The sequence below is a fragment of the Capricornis sumatraensis genome, chromosome 10 (genome assembly GCF_032405125.1).
Source record: "Capricornis sumatraensis isolate serow.1 chromosome 10, serow.2, whole genome shotgun sequence".
NCBI lineage: Eukaryota > Metazoa > Chordata > Mammalia > Artiodactyla > Bovidae > Capricornis > Capricornis sumatraensis.
The window spans coordinates 103,926,991-103,953,238 of record NC_091078.1 but is presented as its reverse complement, the minus strand read 5'-3'; the positions used below and the strand labels follow the sequence as shown (position 1 = coordinate 103,953,238).

The window sequence follows — 26,248 nt, the reverse complement described above, 5'->3', positions numbered from 1 at the left end:
CTGTCCTTTCTCCTCCGACTGCGGAGCTCGCGGCTGCAGCCCATGCACGCCCCTCCAGCACGTGTGGGGCGGGACGGGGCAGCGGGCCCCTCTCGGGCCAGCGGGAGGATGGCCTCTTTCTTCTGTGCTGATGTTTTGTCGTTGGTGTTCAGCCGCTCAGTCGTCCAGCTGTTTGTGACCCCGTGGACGATAGCCCGCCAGGCTCCTCTGTCCACAGGGTTCTCCAGGCAAAGAACATGGAGGGGGTTGCCATTTCCCCCTCCAGGGGATCTTCCTGACTCAGGGATGAAACCCAGGCCTCCTGCGTCTCCTGCTTTGGCAACTAGATCTTGTACTGCTGAACCACCTGGGAAGGCCGTGCTGATGTCTGCCTCCCCACTAAACAGTGGCTTCTCTGAAGACACGGGACCCATAAGGCCTGGCTTCCCCTGGACAGTCTGAGAAGATGCAACCACAGCTACGGGGAAGTATGTGAACACGGTGGTGTCCCAGGATGTTCCTGGGAGCAGCTTCGCCTTCAAACAGCTCCGTGGATGACCACAACCACGGTGGCCCCACAGGCAAGCCTACAAACACCTCTGACTGTCAAGCTTCCTAAACCCTGCCAGGATCCAGTGGTCACTCCTCTGCTCAGAAACCAGAGGTGGCCCCCAGTTCTGGTCACTTTGAGGTCCACATACCCCAAAGCCCCAGTGATGCAGGGTTTGACAGATTCCGCAACCTCAGACCGCTGTGTGTGCACACGGCCCACAGGCGTGCCCATGAACGCTGCTCCCCAGCCCTCTCACCCTGCCCGGGGTGTACTCACCATCAGTCCTTGGTTAGCATCACCTGCAACCCCAGGGGACTCCGAGGACCGACTCCCCCGGGAGGCCCTGTTTCCCGGGCACTAAGGCTCTGGGTGAGTGCTGACACACCCAGCCTTGCATTCCACCCTGAGGACCTGGCTTTGGGCCCTCGGGGGACCCTGGGCAGTGACATGGCTCGGTCTCTTTGTCCAACATGTGGCCTGACCACAGCCCCTCCTCCCACAGAGGCTCTGAGTCTGGTGAGGTCATGCACGCCAAGTGCACGCACCTCACCCAGCAGGGCTGACACTATGACTGAGGGCCACCACCATCACCACCCATTTCACCACCCAGCGCTGCAGGGGGCCTGGCTCCAGCGGCCCTGGAGGGGCAGACCATGGCGTCACCAAGGTGCTGCGATTCTGTCACTCATCAGAACCGCTGTGGACAGTGTATTCCAGGCAGCTGCCACATTCCAGGTACTGCGACAGGCACCACGACACGCGAGTCTCCTTAGGATGACGCCCATTTTACAGACGTGGAGACTGAGGCTCAGAAAGCCGAGCGACAAGCAGGCCGCACAACAGAGAGGTGCAGGGCAGACCATAGCTGGGGGTGGACAGGGGACAAATGCCATTTCTCAACCCCTCCGCTGGCTCAGTTCCCGATTTAGGAATCTGGGCAACCCACGCTGAGAACCCAGGTCATCGGCGGTGACCCCGCCAGTCGGCGGCCGCTCACAGTGCTGCATTCGTTACCTGGGAGCGGCTGGAACACGCCCTGGTTCTCCACCTCCACCACCAAGTCGAAGTGGGAGCAGTCGCTCAGGGTGACCACGTCGTTGGCACCGCCCGGCATGAGGCCGTGGATCCTGAGGGGCAGCTCCAGGCTCTGGCCCACGCGGGCCTCCACTGGGCACGGGGTGAACTCCATGCCGCTGGGCTCGATCACGTACACCTGCAGGACAGGGTTGGGGGGTGTGTTCAGCCGGCTACACAGAGGAGGAAGAGCCACTGCTCAGCTCTCCTGATTCCTGCGTGTGGGCACTCAGGACCCGCTGGTGAGAAGCCTGAGCTTGGTGGACACGATGCTTTGTGCAGGGGGCAGAGAGACATTCAGGGAAGAGATGCAGAGAAGGCTTCCCTGGGAAGGTGACGTATGAGCTTGACCTGGGAGCATGTCAGAGACGGTCAGACGCAGTCTGGCTGAAGAGAGGGTCTGTGCAAAGGCCCTGAGGCATGTGCAGCTCGGCACGTCGGAGGGAGGTAAAGAAGAGGGGAGCACAGGGTGAGAGGCGTCACCAGCGTCAACACCGAACAAAACTGCCCACACGCCAAGCCCCGCTCCAAGAGCTGGGCGAGCTCACCCCATCCTCCCAGCCTCCTTGTCAACAAGGTCACCAGTGCCTCTGCCCAATAAGGAACCTGCTGTGGGGGTTGAGAGCCCGCCTGGCTGCAGCAGGGTGAGTCTGGGCCAGGCAGGTAGCCCCGGAAGCCAGGCTCCGACCAGCACACACAGCGGGCTCTGGGTTCGTGGGGGTGGGCAGGGCACGGTCACCGAGGTGAATCAGCCCGCGGCCACAGATCATCCAAACAGCTGGAAGCGATGCTACAACTAAGCTGTCTCGACTACAACCCTCCTTATGTGAGAGTTAGGGCTTCCCAGGAGGCGCTGGTGGTAAAGAACCCACCTGCCCACGCAGGGGACACAAGAGACTCAGGTTTGACCCCTGGGTCGGGAAAACCCCCTGGAGGAGGGCCTGGCAACCCACGGCAGTATCCAGTGTTCTCACGGACAGAGGAGTCTGGCGGGCTGCAGTCCATGGGGTCGCACAGAGTCGACATGACAGAAATGACTTAGCACACACATGAGAGTTACATGGATCTTTAGGTAGGTGCGTGTGGATCGAAATAAAAAGACGAGGACGACCTGTGCGTTAACGTCCCACATAGTGTAGAAGGTTGGGGCTGGACATGCTATGTATGGAGCTTCCGTTTTGGCCCTAAATGGAGTGATAAAAGCAGCTGAGGTCAGGGTCAGGCGGTCAGGAAAGAGCTGGGGTCAGGAAGCCACTAGGCGGGGCTGTCCAGGGGGTCACTTCCATCTTCAGCCGTTGCTTGGGACGTCACTTAGGATGGAAGCCAGGTATAGCGTCCCGGTCGGGGGGACTCCTGACTTGGATCTGAACAGGAATCAGAGGAAAGGAGCAGGCCAGTCTCTTGGGGTCTGGGGGCTTCCTCTCCCTATGAATTTACAAGCCAGCACCCAGCGGCCTTTCTGGCCCAGAGTCCTATCTTTCGGGTTGGAGGGTCTTCTAGAGTGACTCGAGTACCTCGTGTTTCTGAATCCTCTGACCTCCCTCTAGAATCCCAGCGGTCCCACCCCTGCCCAGTGTGGGATGGGATGGCTGTCTCCTGGGTCTGTCCATGAGCTCAGGAGCCAGGCTGGACCTGACCCCTGACTCCCCTCACCAGAATCCCAGCCAAGGTCAAGACTGATGACTAAAGGGTGTTTCTGAATTAAGCCTGAGGCTGGTTAAGACGGCGGCTCGGATCACTCCCCGAGCTGCCCTGCGACCGCCCCAACCCAGGCCTCACCTTCATCTCGCCGAAATGCAACGGGTTCTGCACGTCATGTGCCTGGATCACACTGACCCCCGTGTCGCTGCCTGTGGTCATCACGCCCTTGACAGTGACTGTGGCCACCACAGAGCTTGAGGAGGACCAGCTGAAGTTCCCGCTGCCACCGTGGGCCTGGGGAGGGAAGGCATCATCGGGTCAGCCCACCTGCCCTGCCCCTCTACCCCTCTCCCTCGCACACCTTCACTCACACGTGTTGGCGTCGCGTCCCCACGGGGAGACACAAGGCATCAGCCAATGTCCGGCTGGCACCGCCCCCACTCCTCGTTCTCCCTGCCCTGTCTCTTTCTGGTCCTCGTATTCCACAGATCTCTGACTGACACACGTGTGTATGCACACGCCCGAGAGTGGACGCAAGGGCACCTCCCGAGCTCAGGCTGCAGGGGGGGGACCCCAGCCACAGGCTCGTGATGTCCCTGTCCCTCCTGCATAGACCCTGCCCGCCCCGTCATCTGCCGTGAAGTCAAGGACAGCCCGGCAGCCTCCGCGCTGGGGCCACCACCCCTGAACCCTGGAGGGGCCGGGAAGGCGACACAGCTGAGGGAAGGGACAGTGGGTCCCAGAACACATGCAGGACACACCTGTCCTCACTGCCGGGAGACAGTGGGGTGGATGGAAGGCGGCCCCCATGAACCCAGCCCCAAAGGGCCCTGGGCCCTGCCACTGATGCTTGGGCCACTCGTGAACTTCAGAGACCAAGAGCACCAGACGTGCGACGGAGTTCAGACATCTCCCCGCCAGGTCCAAGGTTTTCTCTAAAGATATTTACACTGCTTCCAGAAAGCAATTATTTTTACGAAAAATAGAAACCACATGTGAAAGTTAAATCCACGTTCAGGACTTTCTTCATCGTGTTTTCTTTCCTATTTTTCAAGTTTTTTTTCTAATTACCAAAATACCCTACTGTGATAGAAAGCCTTGGAAGATACAGAAAGCATAAAGACTTTGATTTCAAATTCTTTCAACCAACAGAAGGTAATTTAACAGAAACAGAATGGAGTTAAAGCCCCAACACATGGAAACACCCAGAGAAAGTCACCCAGATGGAGTCTCCTAGTTACCTTTATCGTGTACTGATAGGCGCCTGCCTTTGGTTGCCATGGAAACGTCAAGATGCTCGGATGAAGGGTGATGGGGCTGTGGATTTCCACCTCCTGCTGGTTCCACACAGGCACCCGTAATGTGTGGACCCCTCCATCCTGCAAGGGGGTGAGGGGGCCACACACCAGCATGACAACCAGACCCCCGCCCCTCCCCTCAGACTGTGGGGGAGTGGGAAGGAAGACGCCGGGTACCCTGCAGCCTTCTTTGTCTCCATGGAGACGGCTTTCGGTGGCTCTGCAACAGCCACTCGAGTCAGCACTGCTTGACTGCATCCTCGTGGCACTCCTGCCGGGATGGTCGTGGCTATCCCCCCTTTGCAGATGGGGAAACCGAGGCATGGGACATGAAAGCCACTCTCCCAGAGCCCCCAGAGGAGACCTGGCCGCTTCAGTAGGAATCTCTGCCTGGTCCCCAGGCCACAGCAGCCTCCGCTAGGCCCAGGAGAGGTGTATTGGGGAGATGAGAATCCCTACACCAAGCTTCCAATCAGTAGAATCTGCTCCCACCGAAACCAACTGGCCTTTCAAAACCGGGGTGGGGGGAATTTAAAAACTCTGAAGGACCAAAAACAGTCAAAGAAACACTCATGGGTCCCAGTCAGTGCACAGCTGGACACACAGGCCCCAACAAGGGTTTCTAAATCCAGTCCCAGGGGGGAGGGCTTGCTTTTTCAGGACCCAGCAAGGGGCAGAGGAAGGGGGCTCTGGTCCACGACAGGGACAGAGGACAGGGGACAGGCAAAAGCCAAAGCCCCCACGGCTGGTGCCATGGGGAGCCTGGAAGAGGAGGGACCCCCACGGCACCCGTGACAGCACTGAGCTCCTGGGGCCCCGACTCCTCCAGCTGAGGTCCACCCTGGGCTGACATTTCTGCCTGCAGAGGGCCCAGGGGTGGCCCAGGGAGGTGCCGACTTGCCTGGTCCACCACAGAGGTGAGGGCCGCCTCGATGACCGTCTGGCCCCTCTTTGTCGCCCTGACATGATGGTACGACCCATTCTGGGAAGAAGCCAGCACCTCAAAGAACTCCGCAGGGAGCACAGTTTCAATGTGGATGTTCTGGAAAGCAACACAGGATGGTGAGAGGAGATTCTGGGACAACTCGGGGAAGTCAGGACGCGGGAAAGAAGCCACGTGGCCTCCAAAGAGCAGTCAGGCCAGACTGATGAGCCGCACAAAACCCAGGACTGAGCTCTGAGCCCCGAGCCTCAGCCCCTTCGTGCATGACCCGATGAGCTGGTGCTCAGGAGCGCGAAGTCACAGTTGGCTCTCAAACCCCGTGGTCCCAACAAGGAAACCACCAAATACAAAGAACAACAATGGAATCCCTTAGAGCTAACTTCCCCCCAAGACGGTGATGGAGCGAGTCTAGAAACACAAGGAAGGCGGTGGCTTCTGCCAAGAGGCCGAAGGGAAGCCTCAGGGCCCACGAGGAAGGCCTAGACATCCTCAGGATCCTGGGAGGGCAGACGGTAGACGCCACCCCCGCCACCATCACCGCCTCTGTAGCCCTGCTGCCTGCGGCTTCCTCTCCCTGCTCCAGCCCTGATGGGAGTGCGGCCTTAGGGTGCAGGGTCGGGCTCATGGGGCCCTGAGATGCCCGAGGTTCCCCATGACAGGGTTCCCCAGGGATCCAGCAGCACCATAAGAAGCCCACCAACTCAGCCCGCCTGCTAGGGGGCCCTGTGATTTGAGGCTGCTCCTCAGGCACCTGCTCCACCCCTGCACCCCCAACCAGGCCGGAAGGGGACTCACATCCGACAGGTACACCCTGTTGCCGGACTTGTCAAGCACTTCAATGGTGACTTCGTACAGGCGGCCAGTCTCGAGCACCCACCTGCCACCAGGGTGGACCGTGAACCCTGCAGAAGGGGCAGGTGCACAGCCTCAGCACTGGGGTCACCGGGGCCTGCGGCTCAGGAAGAGGGCGAACCAGGCCCCGTGAGCACCGGGGCCACAGCCGCTCCGCTGCACGCCTCCCGGGGCGGGACCAGCGCCCATGAATGGCAGATCTAATGCCCACAGCAGCCCTGAGCCCTCAGAACCCGAGCAGACCTCAGACGCCCCTGGATCACACCTGAACATTCACTCCTGGTGGCTCCAGGGCCCATTCAAACTTGACCTTATCCATGGTGGGCCCAGCTCTGACCCACAGTGAGTCTGCACCCTGAGTCCACAGTAGGTCTGCACTCTGGGTGCACAGTAGGTCTGTACTCTGAGTCCACAGTAAGTCTGCACTCTGAATACACAGCAAATCCACACTCTGGGTGCACAGTAGGTCTGCACCCTGAATCCACTGTAGGTCTGCACTCTGAGCACACAGTGAGTCTGCACACTGAATCCATAGCAGACCCACACTCTGGGTGCATAGTAGGTCTGCACCCTGAATCCACAGTAGGTCTACACGCTGAGCACTGCCCCCGGGCAGCCGGCCCTGGCTATGCTCCTCTGGGTCCTCTGTGGCTGGGAATTGCTCCGCTCCTCTCTAGGCCTCCAGCCTTCCCCTCTTTCCCTCCAAGACCATCTCGCCAGCGTCCGCAGCCATGCTGCGGTCTGTGCAGCGCCCAGGTATAAAGCCGGGAGACAGAGCCCTCCCCACTCTACTCTGTCCTGCTTCTCTCCCTGAAGAGCTGGCTACCTGCTGGAATTTGGCCCACCCTCCCTCCGCTTGTCCTGTACACAGATGGGGGAAGGACTGGGGGTCAGGGTGGGAGCTGATGTCCCAGGCCTCCCAGCCAGCAGATCTGGCCAAAGTGAGGCTGTTTTCTGGGGAGCTGTTGCTTTCATCTGACTCTTTACCTCCTGTAATCCCAGATAACCCAGGACGCGCACACTCACCTAGGTACCCAGGCTCCACCACGTAGATTGTGCTGTTGGGTAACCGGGAAGCTCCCTGCATGCGGATGCCTGGATTTTGAATTAAGGAGCAATGAACAGGCCGGCAGGCTTCGGTTTGGTTCCTGTGGCTCCATCATTGTCAACATCATGCAGGCAGAAGCAAGGATGGAAGGGCCCCTGCCCTAGGCCTGCAGAACACAGGTCTTTTCCAGGATCGGCGGCCACAGGGCACCTCCTCCACTCCAAAGGGGGCCTCTACAGGGACCCTGGAGACCGCCTGGGCCACGTGAACCAGTCCGGGACACGTGACAGCCCACATGCTGGTATGGGAACGGCCTAGGCCAGGCCCCTAGGATGAGACCAGAGAAAGTTCCAGAGGCAGGGAGGGGGGCTCAGCCCCAGCCACCGCTCCCACCTCGGAGCCTCTCCAAGGAGTCCTGCGCGGAGGTGAGCCATTCTGCTCAGACATGGTGCTATTTTGGTCCTTTTTGATTTTCAGACCTTGAGGGAAAACAGGGCTATTTTTAGCCTCGCCAAGGTTTCAGGGAGAAAAATGACTTGACTTCCAAACAGCACATGTGTGCAGGACACACAGGTGTGGACGCGCCATCCCGGGAAAAGGATACTCTTGTGGCCGAGGACCAGGCTACTCTGCCCCAGCTGCACGGCGGTGACCGTCGACGTATCCTGGGCCAAGACCGCCACAGGCCGGCCCGGGGCTCCCTGCGGGTCCCAGACGTTGTTCAGAAGCTGTAGCTCGTACTGATCAGAGGGCATTGAGAGTTCTGGCCACCCAGAAACAGGGATGAGCAAAGCGGGCGGAGAGAGCCAAGACAGGAAATGGTAAAAGTCAATGTCACTCTCCCCCACCCCCACCCCCACCACAGCAATCCCTGGACCCTGCAGTCAGTACAGCTGCTTGATTTTCTTTTTTTGCCTAATTTTTTTCAACACTTTCAATTTTAATAGTATTCTCCATGCCTGTGGACAAAGCTGACACTCTCCATGAATTTTCAGAGGCAATCAGTTTTCTGTGGATGCCATGAGCAGCTTTTTTTTAAAAAAATAATTAAGCACAGCCTCTGAATCAAACTGCCAGCATCTGGCAGGATACCAACATCAGAGCTTTTTCTGCTTGTCACAGAAGTAAAGGATGCTGCTTTTGCACTGAGGGGCCCAGGGCAGGGCTCACTGGACCTGGCCATCTTCCGGGGGTCTGCAAAGAGATGCTGGTCTGTGGTGCCCCATTGGGTTTCAAGAAATATTTGTAAAGAATTTTCTCTCTTGCTGTCCTGACCTTCCACTGGTGTTCTTCTCTGTGTCGTGCTGTGGAAGAGAACTCACCCAATCTGGGCCAGGATGGAAAACAATTTCCATGGGAAATAACGGGTTTTACAAACCCATGACCACGGGGGTCTGACCTTCCTGTGCATCTCACCCTGTTTATCCCACGACGCCCCTGAAACCCTCACGTGAGCACTGGGGGACCTGCAGAAATCAAGACCGGAAGCTTGCTAGGGGCCCCTCAGCAGCGGGCAGCAGACCTGGGACGCAGACCACAGAGAGCAGGACCACGCGGACACGCCCCCTCTCCGCCGTCTGTAGGACTTCCTATCAGATAGCCCACTCACCGAGCCTGTGTGTGAGGCCCCGCTCCAGCCCCCCACTCCAGCCCTCCAGAGAGGGACCACAGTCAGCTTCCCTGCTCACCACCGCATCCCAGGCGGGGGCTGCCCCGGGAGGCGCCCAGGACAAGGATCTGAGAAGCGTTTCATCCAGAACATCCTTCAGAACTCCCAGGAATTCTGAAAGGGAGGGTGGGCAACATGCCCATCTCCAGCCCTGGGGTACCGGTTGTGTGTTCCAATAAGTCCCCAGGAATTTGCCCTGGAACAGAGTGTTCTCAAAGTGTGTTCCCTGGACCATCAGCATCACCTGGGAAGCTGTAAATAATTGGTCCCATCCCAGGCCCACTGAACCAAACTCAGGGAGCAGGGAGGAGTCGGGGGTCAGGTAAGGAGGAGACTGCAGGGGAGGGGCCAGCCCAGGCCCGGCAGGGGATTGTGACACGCCTGGAACAGAGAAGCCCTTCCGGTCCGCACGGCCCACTTCCGGTCCGCACGGCCCACTTCCGGTCCACACGGCCCACTTCCGGCCCACACGGCCCACTTCCGGTCCACACGGCCCACTTCCGGCCCACACGGCCCACTTCCGGTCCACACGGCCCACTTCCGGTCCACAAGGCCCACTTCTGGCCCACACGGCCCACTTGCGGTCCACACGGCCCACTTCCGGCCCACTTGCGGTCCACACGGCCCACTTCCGGCCCACTTCCGGTCCACAAGGCCCACTTCCGGCCCGCACGGCCCACTTCCGGTCCACAGGCCCAGCGGTGGCCGAGACGCTTGCAAACGACGCACCCAGGGATCAGACCACGGCTGCAGGGCACGGAGGACTGCCGCTGTTGTTCAGTCACTCAGTTGTGTCCGACTCTTTTGCGACCCCATAGACTATAGCCTGCCAGGCTCCTCTACCCATGGGCTTTCCCAGGCAAGAATACTGGCGTGGGGTGTCATTTCCTCCTTCAGGGGATCTTCCCGATCCAGGGCTCAAACCCATGTCCCCTGCGTCAGCAGGCAGATTCTTCACCGCTGAGCCACCAGGGAGGCCCCGCATCGAGGAAACGCGTAACAAAAGAGCAAGGCAACGCCGCTCACTGAGCAACAGAGCCCGGTGCTGCTTCAGAAGCACCCGTTTCCTCCCTTGTTTAAGGTTCTCCAAACGAAAAAGGCCCTTTTTGGGAAATACATAAACTGACTCTGGAAGGATCTTGCACAACAAGATGTAACTCTATTTACAAAGCCCTAAGACAACGCTGGACTGGAAGAAACACAAGCTGGAATCAAGATTGCTGGGAGAAATATCAATAACTTCAGATATGCAGATGACACCACCCTTATGGCAGAAAGTGAAGAGGAGCTAAAAAGCCTCTTGATGAAAGCGAAAGAGGAGAGTGAAAAAGTTGGCTTAAAGCTCGACATTCAGAAAACGAAGATCATGGCATCCGGTCCCATCACTTCATGGCAAACAGATGGGGAAACAGTGGAAACAGTGTCACACTATTTTGAGGGGCTCCAAAATCACTGCAGATGGTGATTGCAGCCATGAGATTAAAAGACGCTTACTCCTTGGAAGGAAAGCTATGATCAACCTAGATAGCATATTCAAAAGCAGAGACATTACTTTGCTGACTAAAGTCCGTCTAGTCAAGGCTATGGTTTTTCCTGTGGTCATGTATGGATGTGAGAGTTGGACTGTGAAGAAGGCTGAGCACCGAAGAATTGATTCGTTTGAACTGTGGTGTTGGCGAAGACTCTTGAAAGTCCCTTGGACTGCAAGGAGATCCAACCAGTCCATTCTGAAGATCAGTCCTGGGATTTCTTTGGAAGAATGATGCTAAAGCTGAAACTCCAGTACTTTGGCCACCTCATGAGAAGAGCTGACTCATTGGAAAAGACTCTGATGCTGGGAGGGATTGGGGGCAGGAGGAGAAGGGGACGACTGAGGATGAGATGGCTGGATGGCATCACGGACTCGATAGACGTGAATCTGAGTGAACTCCAGGAGCTGGTGACGGACAGGGAGGCCTGGCATGCTGCGATTCATGGGGTCACAAACAGTCGGACACGACTGAGCGACTGAACTGAACTGAAGACAACGAAAATGAGGGGCTGGCCTGGCGAACCTCTCCAGCGCCTCCTGTATCACAGGACCTTGCTGCTTGTCAGAGGTCCTGAGCAGGGAAGGCTCTGCGGATGTGAAAGGTTCCTGTCCGTCCACAGGTGGAGGAGATTGCTCCTGGGCCCCAGCCCAGCCCAGCTACCACTGCTGAGGGCAAGAGGCCAGCCCCAAAGGTGCCCTTCCATGGCCAGGAGGGCAGCCGGGCTCTGACCCCCCTCAACCCTGGCTGATCCTCCAGACGTGTTTCTGATTGCCGGAACCCCCACCCCCACCCCGTGTAGGCTGCAGGGATGACCACGGAGCTCCTGGGGAGGTGGGTCCAAGCCCAGGACGAGGAGAAGCACACAGCCCTGCCTCTGAGCCCAGCCCTGCAGGCAGCCCAGCATACAGTCGCTCTGGGCAGCCGCAGCTCAGGGTGCACTGGGTCCTTTAAAAGCTGCGTCTTGGACTCAGGAACCCCTGCTCCCCACCCATCCATCTTTCAACCTCAGCCCGATTTATCCCAGGAATTTCCAGCAGCCCTGTCACCGAGGTCTCCTTAGACACCCTGTTCCTCAGCCAGCACGTCCTCCCCACGTCTTGTTCTCACAATTGGTTACTGCGCCAGGCGAGCCTGCAACACCAGCACCGTGCACTGATGACCAAGCAGGGCCTCACAGACATCCCTCTTCTGGGCCCCTCGCCCCCTTCACCTGCCCCACTGCAGGCCGTCACTGGAGACCCAGGTGGGTGGGTCCTGGGCCGCCCCCCGACCGCTGCGGTCCCCCCAACAGTGCCCACAGACAGAGCAGGGGCTCCATAAACAAACAGGCTCATGAGAAAGCACGCCACCACTCAGCGGAGAAGGGAATGGCCATCCACTCCAGGATTCTCACCGGGAGAGCCCCAGGGACACAGCACACGCTGCGTGGGGTCGCAGAGTCGGACGTGACTGAGCAACAAACACCTTCGCTTACACCGTCACTTAACGGAAGGCAGGCAGACGTCAGGAGATGAAAATAGGAAAGAAAAGGAGGAACACTGCATCTGGAAGGAAGAAAGACTGAGAGAAAACCTGAAGAACGGATTTGGGGTAACTGCCCTCTGGGTGTCATCCTCTGAGCCTTCTGCGGCACGTCATACAAGACTAGGGCTCGCCGAAATCCAGGTCCCCTGTCACGACGCCGTCCCCCTGACTTTCCTGTCTGGCAGCCCGTTAAAAATGACAGCAATGTGAATTCTATGTCAATTAAAAACAAGCCATCCAAAAAAAAAAAAAAACGGACAGTGCGTTTCCACCCAGATGTCTTGTTCACAGTGGGTCGGTGCTGGCTCCTCCCCGTCCGTCCCCTAGCATCTGTCTGGAAGGCACGCCAGCCCCGGCGCCTGGTGCCATCAGTCACGCAGGTGCGTTTATTTTTAGAGGCATTTTCCATCTCATTACCCTACAGATGCAAGGAAGGCAGCTTAACTACTTCCTCTCCGGGACTAACGTTCCTGGGTTCCATTCTTTGCTTTCTACCGGAGGTCAGTGACCAAGCCCAAAAGTCGTCTGGGTGTCTTGGGATGTGCTGTCCGTCAGACACTGAAGGGTAAGCTGTGAAGTCCGCTTTATTAAATCTCCCCCAACCTCCCTGGTGGGGGCACACCTCTCCACCCTCATCCACCTCTGCAAAGAGGCCACCCGCCCTGCCCTGGGAGGACAGAGAGCCATTGTCGTGCTTCCCCAGGGCCGGGATGCCCCGATCCCGCAGGCGTGGTATTACAGGCGAAGGACTGACAGCTCTGTGACTATCGGGCATCTGTGCCTCGGTTTCCTCATCTGTAAACCTGTTTTCCTTCCTCAGTAAAACAAGGTAGTACTGAAACCCCCGTCACAGCATTGTTGGGTCATAACATGACAAGCACAACACCGAGGAAATGCTCACCACAGTCAGACGTCTCAAGACCGCCTCCATCCGGTCACAAGGTGCTTCTCGACAGTGCCCAGGGGGAGGTGGTATTGTCAGGAACCCCCACCAGGTGCCCTCTGGCCTTTCAACCTGTTCCTACCGCGTTCCCCCTGAGCACTCAGGAGCAGGATCCCGAGAACTCCGCCCCTGAGCCATCTCCCCTTCAAGAGTCTCAGAAGGCCACACCCGGGTCCTAAATCTGGGGGGCACGTCAGCCTCGGGCCAGGACCCCACCCAGCTTTGTACACACCCCACCTCCACATTGATACACGCAGAAGAGCCAGACGCTGAGCGCCCACCACTTAGGGCTGCTCAGGACCCCCAGTCTCCTGCCCTTCAGCAGGGCACCCTGAGTGGGAGAGGGCTGGACCCCAAGGCCTCCCCAGGCCTGCAGCGCCTGCTACACGGTAATGACAGACCAGATCCACCACCCTGATCTGCAGACCCAGCTGCGGAACAGGCGCAGGCTGCTCCGACGTTGGAGCAGCTACACACTTCTTAACCGCTGCCCTGCCTCACAGACAGGAAGCCAGCAACTGGGGGAGGCGCCTGCCCGGACACGCCTCGCAGCCCGCAGGCCTTGAATGGGACACTCTCGTACCCACAAGCCTGGACGCCCTGGGCTCTGACCACGAAACATGTGTAAACTAAACAGAATGATGATGATGATAATTCTTAGCAGGCTTGGTGATGCATTAAGAACACTCACCACCAAGAATGCATCACACGTACACAGCGCCTTAGAGCTTCCGGAACAAATCCACCATAATTCATCCATCGTGCCCTCGACACAGGCAGAAAGGCCCTGAGGGCTCCAGCAGAGACGCTGAGCCCTAAAATGGGGCAGTGCCTCATCCAGGCCGCCCAGGAGTCAGCGCCAGGCCAGGAACAAAACCCAGTCCGGCGGAAGCTCGTGGCTTCTGACATTCTTCAAACAAAGGGATATAAACCCCCAAGGACTGCAAGCAGGATCTCAAGATGTTTGTTCACCTCTGCTCACAGAGGCACTATTTATAATAGCCAAGAGGCAGAAGAAACCGTGTCCATCAAAGGATGAATGTCCAAAATGTGGTCTATACAGACAGTAGACAGGTACTCAGCCTTGAGAAGGAGGGACGTCGTGACGCCTGGTCCAATCCCGACAGGCCTTGAGGACGCTCTGCTCAGTGAAATAAGCCGGCCACAAAAGGCCAGACACTACACGATTCCACTCACATGAGGTCCCGACAGCAGTCGGATTCATAGAAACGGAAAGTACAAGCGGGCTGGTCAGGGGCTGGAGAAGGGGGCTAGGGAGTTAGTGCTTAACGGGCTCAGAGCTTCAGTTTGGGAAGACGAGGAAGTTCTGGAGATGACGGTGGCGATGGCTGTACAACAATCTATCAATAGATATAATCAATGTCACTAAAACGCACACTTAAGAAATAGCTAAAACGGCAAGTTCCACGTCATGCCTATTTCACTGCGATAAAAAGGCTGCCTGAGCGCGGCACGCAGCGGGGGGCCCACCTGCAATTTTCCCTCGCCTGATCTTCTGCACGCTGTAGCGGATGGATGTCCCCACCAAGAGGTAGACGTCGTGAGCCGGGTTCAGGAGGATGTTCTCCAAGACCAGCAGCCGGACCTCCGCGGGGTGGACGTTCTAGCGTGAGGAAGAGAGAGAAGGGGCGGTGAGCCCGAGTGGGGGTCGGTGTGGGCGAGAGACAGAACCTCAAGAGCTTTTCAGCCTGTTCACTGAAGGCAGGCGAGGCTGAGAAACCAAGGCAACACCCTGGAACGCCCCAAGCCCCAGGGGGCCCTGTGGCAGAGGGGGCAGGCGTTCAGAGGTCATGGCCAAAATACCCCGAGCACAGCACTTTACAGCGTGTAGCCTGCAGGTCAGTTTTAAATGTAAGAAGTACAGAGAAGATCGAGGAGCCAGGAGTGATGGCTATGGAGATGGAGGTGCCAGGGGCTCCAGGCAAGAGCCCCAAAGGCCAGGGAGGTGGGGGCCCGCTCGCAGCCCGAGGAGGAACCGCTGCGCTCTGACAAGCGCCCACTGTTCAGGCCACCCCGCCAGCCCGCCTCTCGTCCCCACCCAGACTCTCTGCTCAGGAAGCATCATGACAGACTTCGAAATCGGGGGCAGACACCTGCATGCAGTCTGGGGCGCCCCCGGGTGGTCAGACTCTGTGGGGCCTGCACCTTCCACTGTCTTGGAGCTGCTCGTCACCCCGAAAGTTGGGAAAATGGAGGGCAAAGCAAGGGATCCCTGTCCACAGAAATGCAGACGTGTTCCCTGGAGGACAAGCAGTGCTCATCCCTGGACGCAGGCCGGTTCTGCACCTCTCTGTAGGTCTCTTTGGGTTTTCTACTGAACACGATCTGACATGTTACATGCATCCTCACTTAACCTTAAGTAAACCTTAGGATTCCCGGTGACAATGCAGGAAGACCCTGCACTCAGCCCCTCCCATATAGTTGTGTCTACAACTACATATGCAACAATTTCCTCTTAAAAAATCCCTAAAAACTGGCAAAGCAACCTCTTCACACGGGACAAACAGCAGGGAAACCACATCAAAGCGCCTAGGATTCCAGGACAGTCTCATCATAAACCTCACCCCTCACAGGGAACCCAAACCCGGGGCCTCTCCCTGAGGAGGGAAGGGTTTGGATCTCACATCAGGCTCCCCACCTTTTAAGACCAGCACCTGAGAGATGAGCCCCCAAAACGTCTGGTCTTAAAGACCTGAGTCAGGGGCTTCCCTGGTGGATCAGTGGTAAGGAATCTGCCAGAGCCTGCAGGAGACACGGGTTTGATCCCTGATCCGGGACTACCCCACGCGCCACGGAGCAGCCAAGCCCGGGCCCACAGCCGCTGAGCCTATGCTCTAGAGCCGGGGGGTGGCAGCTCCTGAGGCCCACGCCCCTACCGCCCGTGCTCTGCAGAGAGAGACGCCACCTCCGCGAGAAGCCTGTGCACTGCGAGCAGACAGCAGCCCCCATCTCTGCAACTGAAAGCCCGCACAGCCGCGAGGCCCAGCACAGCCGATAACCAACGCGTGCACTTACGGGAAAAAGACCAGAGGGCTGCGGGGACTGGCAGGCGTCCCTGAAGGGCCCGGCTGTGCAGAAACCTACCGCCTGGGGCCCAGAGCAGGCACAGCCCGTGGAGAGTGCTCAGGGAATTCCCTGGTGGTCCAGGGGGTTAGGACTCAGCACTTTGGCTGTTGAGGTCATGGGTTCAATCCCTGGTTGGGGAACTAAGATCCCGCAAGCCGTGTGGTGGGACCAAAATATCAGAAAGGAAGGAAGGAAAGAAGAAACGAAGAAGATGCTCAGACGCGCTGTGACAGAGACTCATCGCCCGCTGGACTCGTTCCCGCCAGCGGACCCTTGCTCGGCCATGCCCCGGAGCCCAGACGCCCCCTCCCCGGTGCCCCAGTTCTCACATCTCCACCAGGCTTTGTAGCTACCACCCAGGAAACACGCCAGATCACCACATGCTGGGGGCTGAGGTGGGGGCGCTGAGCTCCCGGGTCCCACAGGACTGTTACAACTGGACAGACCGTTCCTGGCAGGACCCCAGCCCAGGGCATGCAGACAGCAGACCAGTACGCCCAGCCGTCCTGACCAGAGGGGTCCCCCCACCCAGAGCGCTCTGCGGGGGCTGGGCCGGGCGGCACCGCCACACCCCAGCCTCAGTCGAGCCCACCTGACTTACAGAAGCGGGGAGCACCCATCTCCGGGGCCCTGACTTTGGCAGCTGCTGCCGGACGACATGTCTCCATGCCCGGCTCTGGTGCCCAGACATGGGCTCTCGGGTTCCACGGGACCAGAAGCAGCCGAGAAAGCTCTTAACCAGCTATCAGCCCCAGCGCACAGCAGGAGTCAGCGCACCCCAGAAGCTGATCTTTCCAGAAAGCAGCCAGCAGTTGGGGCTCAAGACCGGGGCACAGGGTGAAATGGAGGGACCACCTTGGGGGTGCAGCGATGCCGGTGCTGGCTTCCAGGCCACCTGTTCCCAAGCACGGCTCACAGCAGACCCTCGTCCCCGCACGGCATCTCCTCTCCGCTAGTAGACACGCCAGGGGCCCGTGCATCCAGATGCCGCCCCGGAGCCCAGGGCCGCCCGCACCCACCTTGTACACGGCCTCCTGGATGCGCGCCTTGAGCTTGGAGCTGCCCGTCTTCAGCCCGGACACTAGGATGGTGTCGCCCTGCTTGGCCGCCTTCTCCATCTCTGAGATGTACGAGGGGGGGATGTAGGTGGATTCCAGGAATGTCAGGATGCTGGAAAAGGAGCGTGTGCTCAGCCCTGACGTGTGGAACCAGGAACCTCACACACTCTCTCTACGTGGCTCCTCTGCGTGCTGCCAGGTGCCACAGAAATGACCCAGTGGGTGTCGCCTAGAAAACCGTCCTCAGAACCCCCTGCCTCAGAACTTCCAGCATCCCCGGAAACACCTGGGCTCTCAGTCCCCGGCCCGGCCCTTGGTCTGCACCTGGGAACCTGCATTTTATAAACATCCAGCTGTGACTCTCATCAAAGGTAGCACTGAAATCTGAGGACTGCCTACTTAGCTGAGGGACCCCTGGTGGCTCACATGGTAAAGAATCTGTCCAAAATGCTGGAGACTTGGGTTTGATCCCTGGGTTGGGAGGATCCCCTTGAGGAGGGCATGGCAACCCCACTCCAGTATTCTTGCCTGGAGAACCCCATGGACAGAGGAGCCCGGCAGCCTACGGTCCATGGTGTTGCAAAGAGTTGGACACGACTGAGTGACTTTCACTCAGTCAACTTTATGAAAAGCTTTGGTCTCACAGACGGGAAGGGTGAGCCCCAGGACCAGAGGCCCAGCCAGGGCTCCCCACTAGTCCCACTCTCCTCTCCCCGGCCAGCTCCTGCATCTGGGAAACGGTTCAGCGATGACCCCTCAAGTGTCAGGAACAAGGGATCACATTGCATCCTACCCTAGCCCTACCGTTAGGCTGTGGGAAGGGAGGGAGCATTCAGGATGGAGTGGGACCCCCAGAGCGCAGGCTGGTGAGCGGGGCCAGCCTGAGTCTTTCCTGACAGACTGAGATCTATAAATAAGCCTCCCATTCCGCCCGAACGAGAGCAGTCAGACACGTTCATTCTCCCCAAGGTCGGCCGAGTGCTGCAGTGATTCATATCCTCGCCGTTGCACAAGGTATTGCGTGCTGAAATTTGTTTTCTTTGCATACAGAAGAGTTTGGGTTCTTTTTTTTTTTATCATTTTCTATTTTTCAGAGGATAATTACTTAACAATATTGTGAGGGTTTTCGCCATACATCCACACCAATCAGCCGTAGGTATACATACGCCCCCTCCCCACCCCACCCCTCTGGGTTGTCGCAGAGCATGGGGTCTGGGTTCCCTGCATCTGACGTCATGCCTCCCACTGGCTGTCTACTCCACATACGGTAACGTGCATGCTAAGCCATGCCTCCCACTGGCTGCCTACTCCACATACGGTAACGTGCATGCTACGTCACTTCAGCAGTGTCGTTTCTGCGACTCTTTGCAACTCTATGGACTGTAGCCCACCAGGCGCCTCTGTCCATGGGATTCTGCAGCCAAGAATACGGGAGGGGGTGTCCTCTCCTATCCTTCTCCAGGGCATCTTCCCCACCCAGGGAGCGAGCCCGTGTCTCTTACATCTCCTGCGCGGGCGGGCAGGCGGGTTCTTTGCCTCTAGCGCCACCTGGGAAGCCAAAAAATGCTGGAGGGGGCTGCCAGGTCCTTCCCCAGGGGATCCTCCCGACCCAGGGATGGAGTCCAGGTCTCCTGCATTGCAGGCGGACTCTTCACAGCCTGAGCCACCAGGTACATCTGTGTATGTTCAAAGCCATTCTCCCCCGTCGTCCCACCCTCCTCTTCCTCCCCGTCGTCCCACCCTCCCCTTCCCCCCAGCGTCCCACCCTCCTCTTCCTCCCCGTCGTCCCACCCTCCTCTTCCCCCCCATCATCCCACCTCCCCTTCCCCCCAGCGTCCCACCTCCCCTGCCCCCCAGCGTCCCACCTCCCCTGCCCCCGGGTCCACAGCCCGTTGTCTGTGCTTGTCTCCTCTCCTGTCCTGCATGGAGGATCATCAGCACCGCCCTTCTAGACCCACACGTGTGTGCTCAGAGATGAAATTCGTCTCTCTCTTCCTGGCTCACTTCACTCTGTATAATAGGCTCTAGGCTCATCCACCTCGTTAGAACTGACTCATGCGTTCCTTTCCACAGCTGAGTAGCATTCCCTTGTGCGTATGGACCACGGAGTCCTGACCCATTCCTCTGGCGACGGACATCTGGGTCGCCTCTATGTCCTGGCTATTGTAAGTAATCGCCTGCTGAACTGAATAAAAGCCCAGGACACTCTGGTTCCAACGCTCTCAGCACTCCTGGACTTGGGTCAGCACGCAGCTCACGCCCGGTGCTCGGAAGCTCCAGGCCACTGTCAGGGCAGGAAACAGGGCTGGTGGGGGGAGGGGGCAGGCAGCCCGCAAATCCTGAACACCTAGTGTGTGCCAGGCCTGGCGACGGGCTCTCATCCCGTCAAGGTGCTCCCCACCCGGCACCCCTGGAGGCGGGCACGGTGACGCCTCCATCCGCTGGAGGAGGCAGCCGGCGCTCAGGTGGTCACAGTCCCTGACGACGGCCACAGGCAGGACACGACAAGGCCAGGCCTGGGCGCCAGGTCTCTCTGACCTAAAGCCTGCACTCTGGGCTTACAAGACAGCAGGAGTTCCAGAGCTCATCATTCAGGAGATGGAGGCTGACGGCCCAGCCCCCAAAGAGCTCTGAGCCAGGAGGGCAACTGGCTTACACGGTGTCAGGCTGTGAGGGTGTCCGCTGTGGAAATGGCCGTGAGCTGAGCCCCAGTGCTTCCTGGAGCCCTGAGCTGGACTTTTTAAAGTGTAAATAAGAGGTCAGACTCATAACTCCCCATAAAAAAAAGTTATTAATTGCAAGGGGGGAGAAAGCGACTTCAGAGTGGGGCACCTGGCAGACACCACCCTCCCCGAGGATGACAGAACAAAGTCAGTGCTCCTTGATAAGATGCAGTGAGAATGCGGAATCTCGCCTCTGGTGATGTTCCTGCAAAGATGCAGACTCTGGGTCTAATCAGAGGGAACGTCAGGTTGGAATGGGGGAAGTTCTACAAAATATCTACACCACCATCATCACAAGTCCCACATCCCAGGAGTCAAAGGCGGCCCAGGAAACTGGACCAAGTCCCCAGGCTGACGGAGACGAGGAGAGACAGGACAGCTTGAGGCAGGGGGCCCTGGGCTGTGTGTTTGCCACAAACAGGGTAAACTGGCAAAAGTTGAATGAGGTCCGGTGATTGCAGGCATCAGTGTTAATCCCCTGACTGTGATGACTGTCTCGTCGATATGCAGGGAAGTGTCCTAAGAGGTGGTAAACGCACACTAAAATAATCGGGGGTCACAGCCAGGCTGGCTGCTTGCTCTCAAATGGTTTGGGGAATCCACTTCCTGTACCGTACTTTCAACTTTTCTGTAGGCTGAAAATCGCTGCAAATCTTTAAAAAGTAAGTCTTCCTCCCCCGCAAAACTGCATTCAATGCAGCTCGGCGCGGTGCAGCATTTTGCCCTTGTTGCTGTTTAGTCGCTCAGCCGCGTCCAGCTCTTTGTGACCCATGGACTGCAGCACACCAGGCTCCTCTCTCCATGGGACTCTTCAGGCAAGAAGACTGGAGTGGGTTGCCATTTCCTCCTCCAGGGGATCTTCCCGACCCAGGGATCGAACCCATGTTTACGCGTCTCCTGCATTGGCAGGCGGGTTCTCTACCACTGAGCCACCTCCTCTCAGGGGATGTTAGCCCAGACTCCGGGAGCGCACGAGTGCCGGCCAGCAGAACCTTCCGCCGACGGAAACGCCCTGTCCGCCCTGCCCAGTGCGGGTAACACCGGCCACACAGCTAACGAGCACCTGATGGGGTCCGTGCATCGGAGACCGACCCCCGTCTTCCCTGGTGTAAGCGTGAACGGCCAGGGTGGGGTCAGCGGCCGCCATGCGGCACGGTGAGGATTCCCACAGACCAGAACAGCTGAAGTCCGGCTCCACCCCTTACCGACCCGAGGCGAGCGGACAGGGGAACATAAGCCACCCAGCTGTCGGGAGGACCGCCCAAGTCAAGATGGGGAGCGAGTCCATCCCACAAGGCGCCCGTCTGTCTGCAGAACTGGCCCCCGCCTCCTGTCCCGCCCGGCGCTGGGACAGGCACCCTCCCGTGCCTGGACAGCTGTGACCAGCTGTCACAGCTGGAGGGACCTCCCAGCCAGGACTGTTACCCACTCACCCACCGTGGGGCCCCTCCCCACCCCTCTGGCACCCCGTGACAGCTCCAGGTAACAGGATGAGCTTTCTCTGCTGCAGCTGGACAGCCCAGCGCCCTCGACAACGGCCCCCAGAACACACCCCGGGACAAGGCCCCGGCACGGCTGCGCGAGCTGAACACTTGGACCAGTCCCGGGGCACGTCGGCCGGCAGCCTGGGAACCATCCTGCGCTCCTCGCTGACGGGGGTGCTAACAGTGACGATGAAGGTGAAAGCCCCCAGCCCACCCTCCCTCCCACCTCCCTCCCACCTCCCTCCACCTCCCTCCACCTCTTACCGGAGCGCGTTGTGGGTGTCTGAGTAGCCGTCAGCCTCCGTGTCCTTCACGATCGTCCAGTCAAAGACCAGCCCGGCCAGCGTGCTGAACGTGTTTCCTGCAGGAGCAGAGCAGGGGTTGGGGGGATGCACCCGAGTTACCCGCCCGGGGCCAAGGGGACGGGTGGCGGACTCAGCACCACCCCCCATGCAGGGGGGGCACCATCTCCAGCCTCCCTTCTGGAGGGGAAACCGAGGCGTAAGGGATCAGGGTCACGTGACCAAGTGGGGCTGCCCCCTGACCCCGGGTCTCCCATGGACACACTGCGTCCCACCTGTGCACCCTTCACCCCTCGAGTGGGTAAGCGCTTTTCAGTCTAGACAGCGGCTCCTGAGACTGTGAGTCAACCCCCCATCCCCTCCCCGTGCTGGGAGAGGAACCCTGGCCGTCTGGCTTCACGTGCCCATCCTCTCTCCTCCCCGAGACGCCGAGAGCCCCAGTCCCGGTGGAGGAGGTGGGCCTCGCACAGCTGGCCTCCGCTCTGAAGTCCTGACTGCCGGCGGCATGCCTTGGGCCAGACGGGAGGACAGGCGGAGCCCAGCACATAAGTGGGCGATGATTTCCGGAGGAACAGGACCCAGGCAGGGGCTGAAACCCTCTGTACACACCTTCTCAAGGTAAGGGCAATGCCTAGCGCTGCTACACAGACACTCAGAAGCAGGGCGGGAGATGAAACCTGGGGCTCAGAGGCCTGGCCTGCCCGGAGCTACAGTCGCCTTTTCCCCGGGTGATTTTGATCTTGCCCCTTTCCACTGGTTCCCATCATTTCAAATGAAGAAGCGCAGTGTATGTGTCCAAGTTCACAAGCCCACAGATCCGGCGGCCTGGCCCCTTCTTCCTCCAGTGGCCCGCGGCTGGCCCAGCCTCTCCGCCGGCCCGCCGCACGCCCCAGCACAGGCTACTGCCTCTCCCGCTCCACCTCAATCATCTTCGGATATTCCCCACCCGGCCAGCCCCCCAAACAGAGCCTCGGGGGCCTCGAAAAGCTCTGCGTATGGTGCGAAGACCAAGGCATTCGGAGTCAGACAGGCCTGAGAGTCTGCCCCAGCCCACCTCTGAGGTCTAGGGCTGTGGAGAAGGCCGAGAGGAGACAGGGCCCCAGGCGGGGCCTGCAGGGTGCCAGCCAGGTCACCATGGCCTACTGAGGACAAGGAGACGGAGGCTGCGGCAGGCCTCCCAGGGTCTCTTAACCTGGGATTTGGCGACAGGAAATCCCTGTCTTCATCCACTTCAGGGGCTACGCTTGGAGCTCTGTTTTCAGCATCACAATCCCTTCCCGCCTGCACGTTCAGACGTGAAGGGAGGGATGACTGTGGGACCATTCCTAGAGCAGAAAGCGTCCGTGGGCTTCTGGAAGTTTCGCCCACGTGGGGAGGTGCACACCCAGGGCCAGCGCCTGGTTTGCGGGGCCCTGGTTCGCTCAGGGCCCTCATCCCAAAGGGAAGGAAGGCGTCAGGAGGCAAGTCAGACTTGGGGCGGTTGGAAGGAGGCAGAGGCAGCCCCAGACTCAGGGCCGGATGAAGGGGCTCCCTGGAAGGGCACCGATACCCCAGTGTGAGTACGGACCCTCAGAGGCGCCCAGAGCCCCTGCCCTGCCACTCGGGTTACACACGGACATGCCAGCTACTGGGGTGCCCCCCTGCCAGCTGCTGAACCAACACGCTGCGTCCCGGCTGAGCAGGCCCCGGGAAATGGAGTCAGCGTCTCCCCTTCCTGGCCCCCCAACCTCCATGCTAAACCTCTAAAGCTGTGCCCAGATGTGCTCGGAAGCCGGATGAGCCCAGGGGAGAGGCTCACTCTGGCCAAAACGCAACCGCTGGACCGGAGGGTCCTGGGACAGGAAAGGCCTTGGCCGTGCTCCACGCGACACACCCTGGCGTGCTCACGCCCAGCCCAGGGGGATGGAAGGCGGCTGTCGTCATGGGACAAGAACCACGAGGGACAGGCCAGGCAGGACCCAGGACACCAGGGGACGGGGCACGGGAGGCAGGGAACCCCGGGGGCAGGGAGGGGGCAGTGAAGCAGCATCTCAAGTCCCCGAGGCTCCAAGTCCCAGCGGACCCCACTCACCACACACAAGCGCGAAAAGAAACGCATTAAAATTTCAAGACGGCAGCAGTGGAGCGTTAAATCAAGCCCAGGGCCCTGTGGCGCACACGGCCCTGCGTGAAGCTGGCCCTGACGTCTGGGAGACGGAATGAAGCCACAGGAGACAGCAAGCAGTCTCAGCACGACTTCTCAGAGCAGACAGCGAGCAAGGGCGCCTCCCCGCAACACAGGCTGCAGGACCCACATGGTCAGCAGGAGTTTGCAGGCTCGGGCACTTGTCTGTTTCAAATGTGTTTGTTAGCCCTACTGGGTGCCGAGTGCTCACAGTAACAAAGAAATGCCAGGACCCAGTCTCTGGAGCTGGCACCCCCCGCCCCCTGCCCTGGTCTCAGGGGGGCAGCTGGAAAACATAAGCAAACATTAACGAACATTTGCTGGACCAAAGTCCAACGCCAAACAGGGAATGGTGGGACCCCGACCCTGTCCAGAGGCAGACTGAAAAGCACCCGCACCCCAAGGCCGGGCTGGGAAGTGCTGGGGGGTCTCAGAGGGGAGGGACTCACCCCACGCCGGGAGCCCCGAGGACAGGATATCACGGGGAGGCGGGGGTGCCGGCTGTGGCCCGAGGGGCTCAGCCTCTGAAAGCAAATGGGAGGTGCTCTGAGCAGAGCCTGGGTGTCAGGACGGGGGCGGGGCGTCTGGGGGACCAGAGCCACCCAGCGCTGCCCGGGCACCAGCCACATGCAGGCTGGGAGAGATCAGAAAACCACGAACCCAGGACAGACACCCTGCAGACCACCTCAGGCCAAAAAAACAGATCCCAGACCCTGGCGCAGACCCCAGCGCCCAGGAAAAACTCAGCATCAGGAGATGGCAGTGCGGCCTCTCCAATCTCAGTCTCAAGGATGAAACAGGGTCCCCGCCTGGCGGACCCCACACCTCTCGAGGCTCAAGCATCACAGCTTCTAAAAAACTCTCCTGACCTGTGATCTCCACGCCTCGCCTCTGAGCCCCCTGGGGTTGCTTCCCAACCTGTGGACCCTTCACCCTTTGCCCCCAGAGTGATTACAGACAGTGCCTGCTGGGGTACACGTGGGGCCTGACCTAACCCCCAGCCTGAGATGCTGCACCCCAGTACCTGGCAGAACTCCGGAGGCAGAACCCACCCAGTGACAGCTAGCGGGCTGAGCGCCCACTGCATGCCGGGCAGGGCGGGGCCTGCACATCTGCTCACCAGTGAGGTGAGTGTCTCTATGTCAGTCTCGCCGGTCAGAGGGCAGTTCAGAGAAGCCAGGCAGCTCACCAGATGAATGACGCAGAGAGGAAAGACGGCGTGGAGACACTCCAAAACAGGACTCTGACCCCAAAGGACACTGGGCGATGGCTGGGAGACAGCCTTGGTTGACACAGCTCAGGGTGTGCCCCTGGCATCCAGGGCAGAGACCAGGGACGCTGCTGACCAGCCTGCCGTGAGTGTCCTGGGCAGCCCCCACCACAAAGGATTATCTGCCCCAAATGTCAACCCCACGAGCCCGAGAAACCCCAATCTGGAAAAGTGCTTCTAAAAGCAGGGGCTAGAGCGGTCAGGGGAGATTTCAAAGACAAGGTGAGACTTGACTTGGACTGCAAGTTTTAAAAGCTCCTTTGTTGAAAAGATGTCTTTGGGCCTGACCTACTTTCTTCGACAAAACCTCCACCTACAAATACTCCCTTCGTTCCCTGACTGAGAGGTTGGGCTACAGCCGGGGCAGTCAGCCACCCAGCAACGCAGATACTGTGAGAAGAGTCCCAGCCCAGAACAAGTGAATGCTCTACTACAAACGGAAGGTCGGTGCATGGGGCTGGCAGCATAGACACACTGCCCACAACACACATACATGCGTGCACACACGCACACGTGCGTACACGCACACACATGCACGCATGCACATGCGTGCACACACATGTGAACACATGCGCACACACGCATGCACACACACGAGCACGCGTGCACACACGCACACAGTCTGCAGTCTGGACCAGGAAGCCAAGCCCAGCCCTCAAGGCCTCTGCTGGTCACAGCACTGACCCTGTGAGCCGCTCTCAGCTCCCACCGCTGCCCAGACGATGCTGTTGCTTCCCAAAGACATGCTGTACCAACCGGGTCCCTCCAGGCACAGGGCTGACCTCTAGGCCCTGTGGAGTCATGGCCATGGCCGTGGCCTTGCTGCCCCCGGGGGCCTGGTGTCCATTCAGAAGCGGTCCCGATCTGTGGCACAACACCCTCCTGGCCAGAGAAGCCCCCCCCCCCGCCCCGCCCCAGGGAGAGAGCGGGCCACAGGCAAGGGGAGGGCGGACAGCCCGGCGGCCTCACCTTCCGAGTCCAGGGCCTGGATCTTCAGCTCCAGCGGGGCGTCCTCCAGGTAGAGCTCGCGGGTGGTGGAGACGATCTGAATGCCGTGGATGAGGTCCACGATGGCGTCGCAACGCAGGACCTGGCCGGTGGCTG

General features: G+C 59.3%; 1 protein-coding gene across 1 annotated transcript in view; it reads right to left on the bottom strand.

The window, feature by feature from the left end:
* NUP210 (nucleoporin 210) overlaps nt 1-26,248 on the bottom strand; it is a 90,899-nt gene that overhangs the window by 48,569 nt on the left and 16,082 nt on the right. The window contains exons 3-13 of the mRNA XM_068982179.1: nt 26,114-26,245; nt 21,673-21,769; nt 17,163-17,313; nt 14,548-14,680; nt 7,993-8,151; nt 7,367-7,435; nt 6,284-6,390; nt 5,447-5,587; nt 4,489-4,626; nt 3,386-3,541; nt 1,547-1,745 (exon numbers count right to left, since the gene is read on the bottom strand). Of these exons, the coding sequence (XP_068838280.1) occupies nt 1,547-1,745; nt 3,386-3,541; nt 4,489-4,626; nt 5,447-5,587; nt 6,284-6,390; nt 7,367-7,435; nt 7,993-8,151; nt 14,548-14,680; nt 17,163-17,313; nt 21,673-21,769; nt 26,114-26,245 (1,482 nt within the window). The remainder of the gene's footprint in view (nt 1-1,546; nt 1,746-3,385; nt 3,542-4,488; nt 4,627-5,446; nt 5,588-6,283; nt 6,391-7,366; nt 7,436-7,992; nt 8,152-14,547; nt 14,681-17,162; nt 17,314-21,672; nt 21,770-26,113; nt 26,246-26,248) is intronic.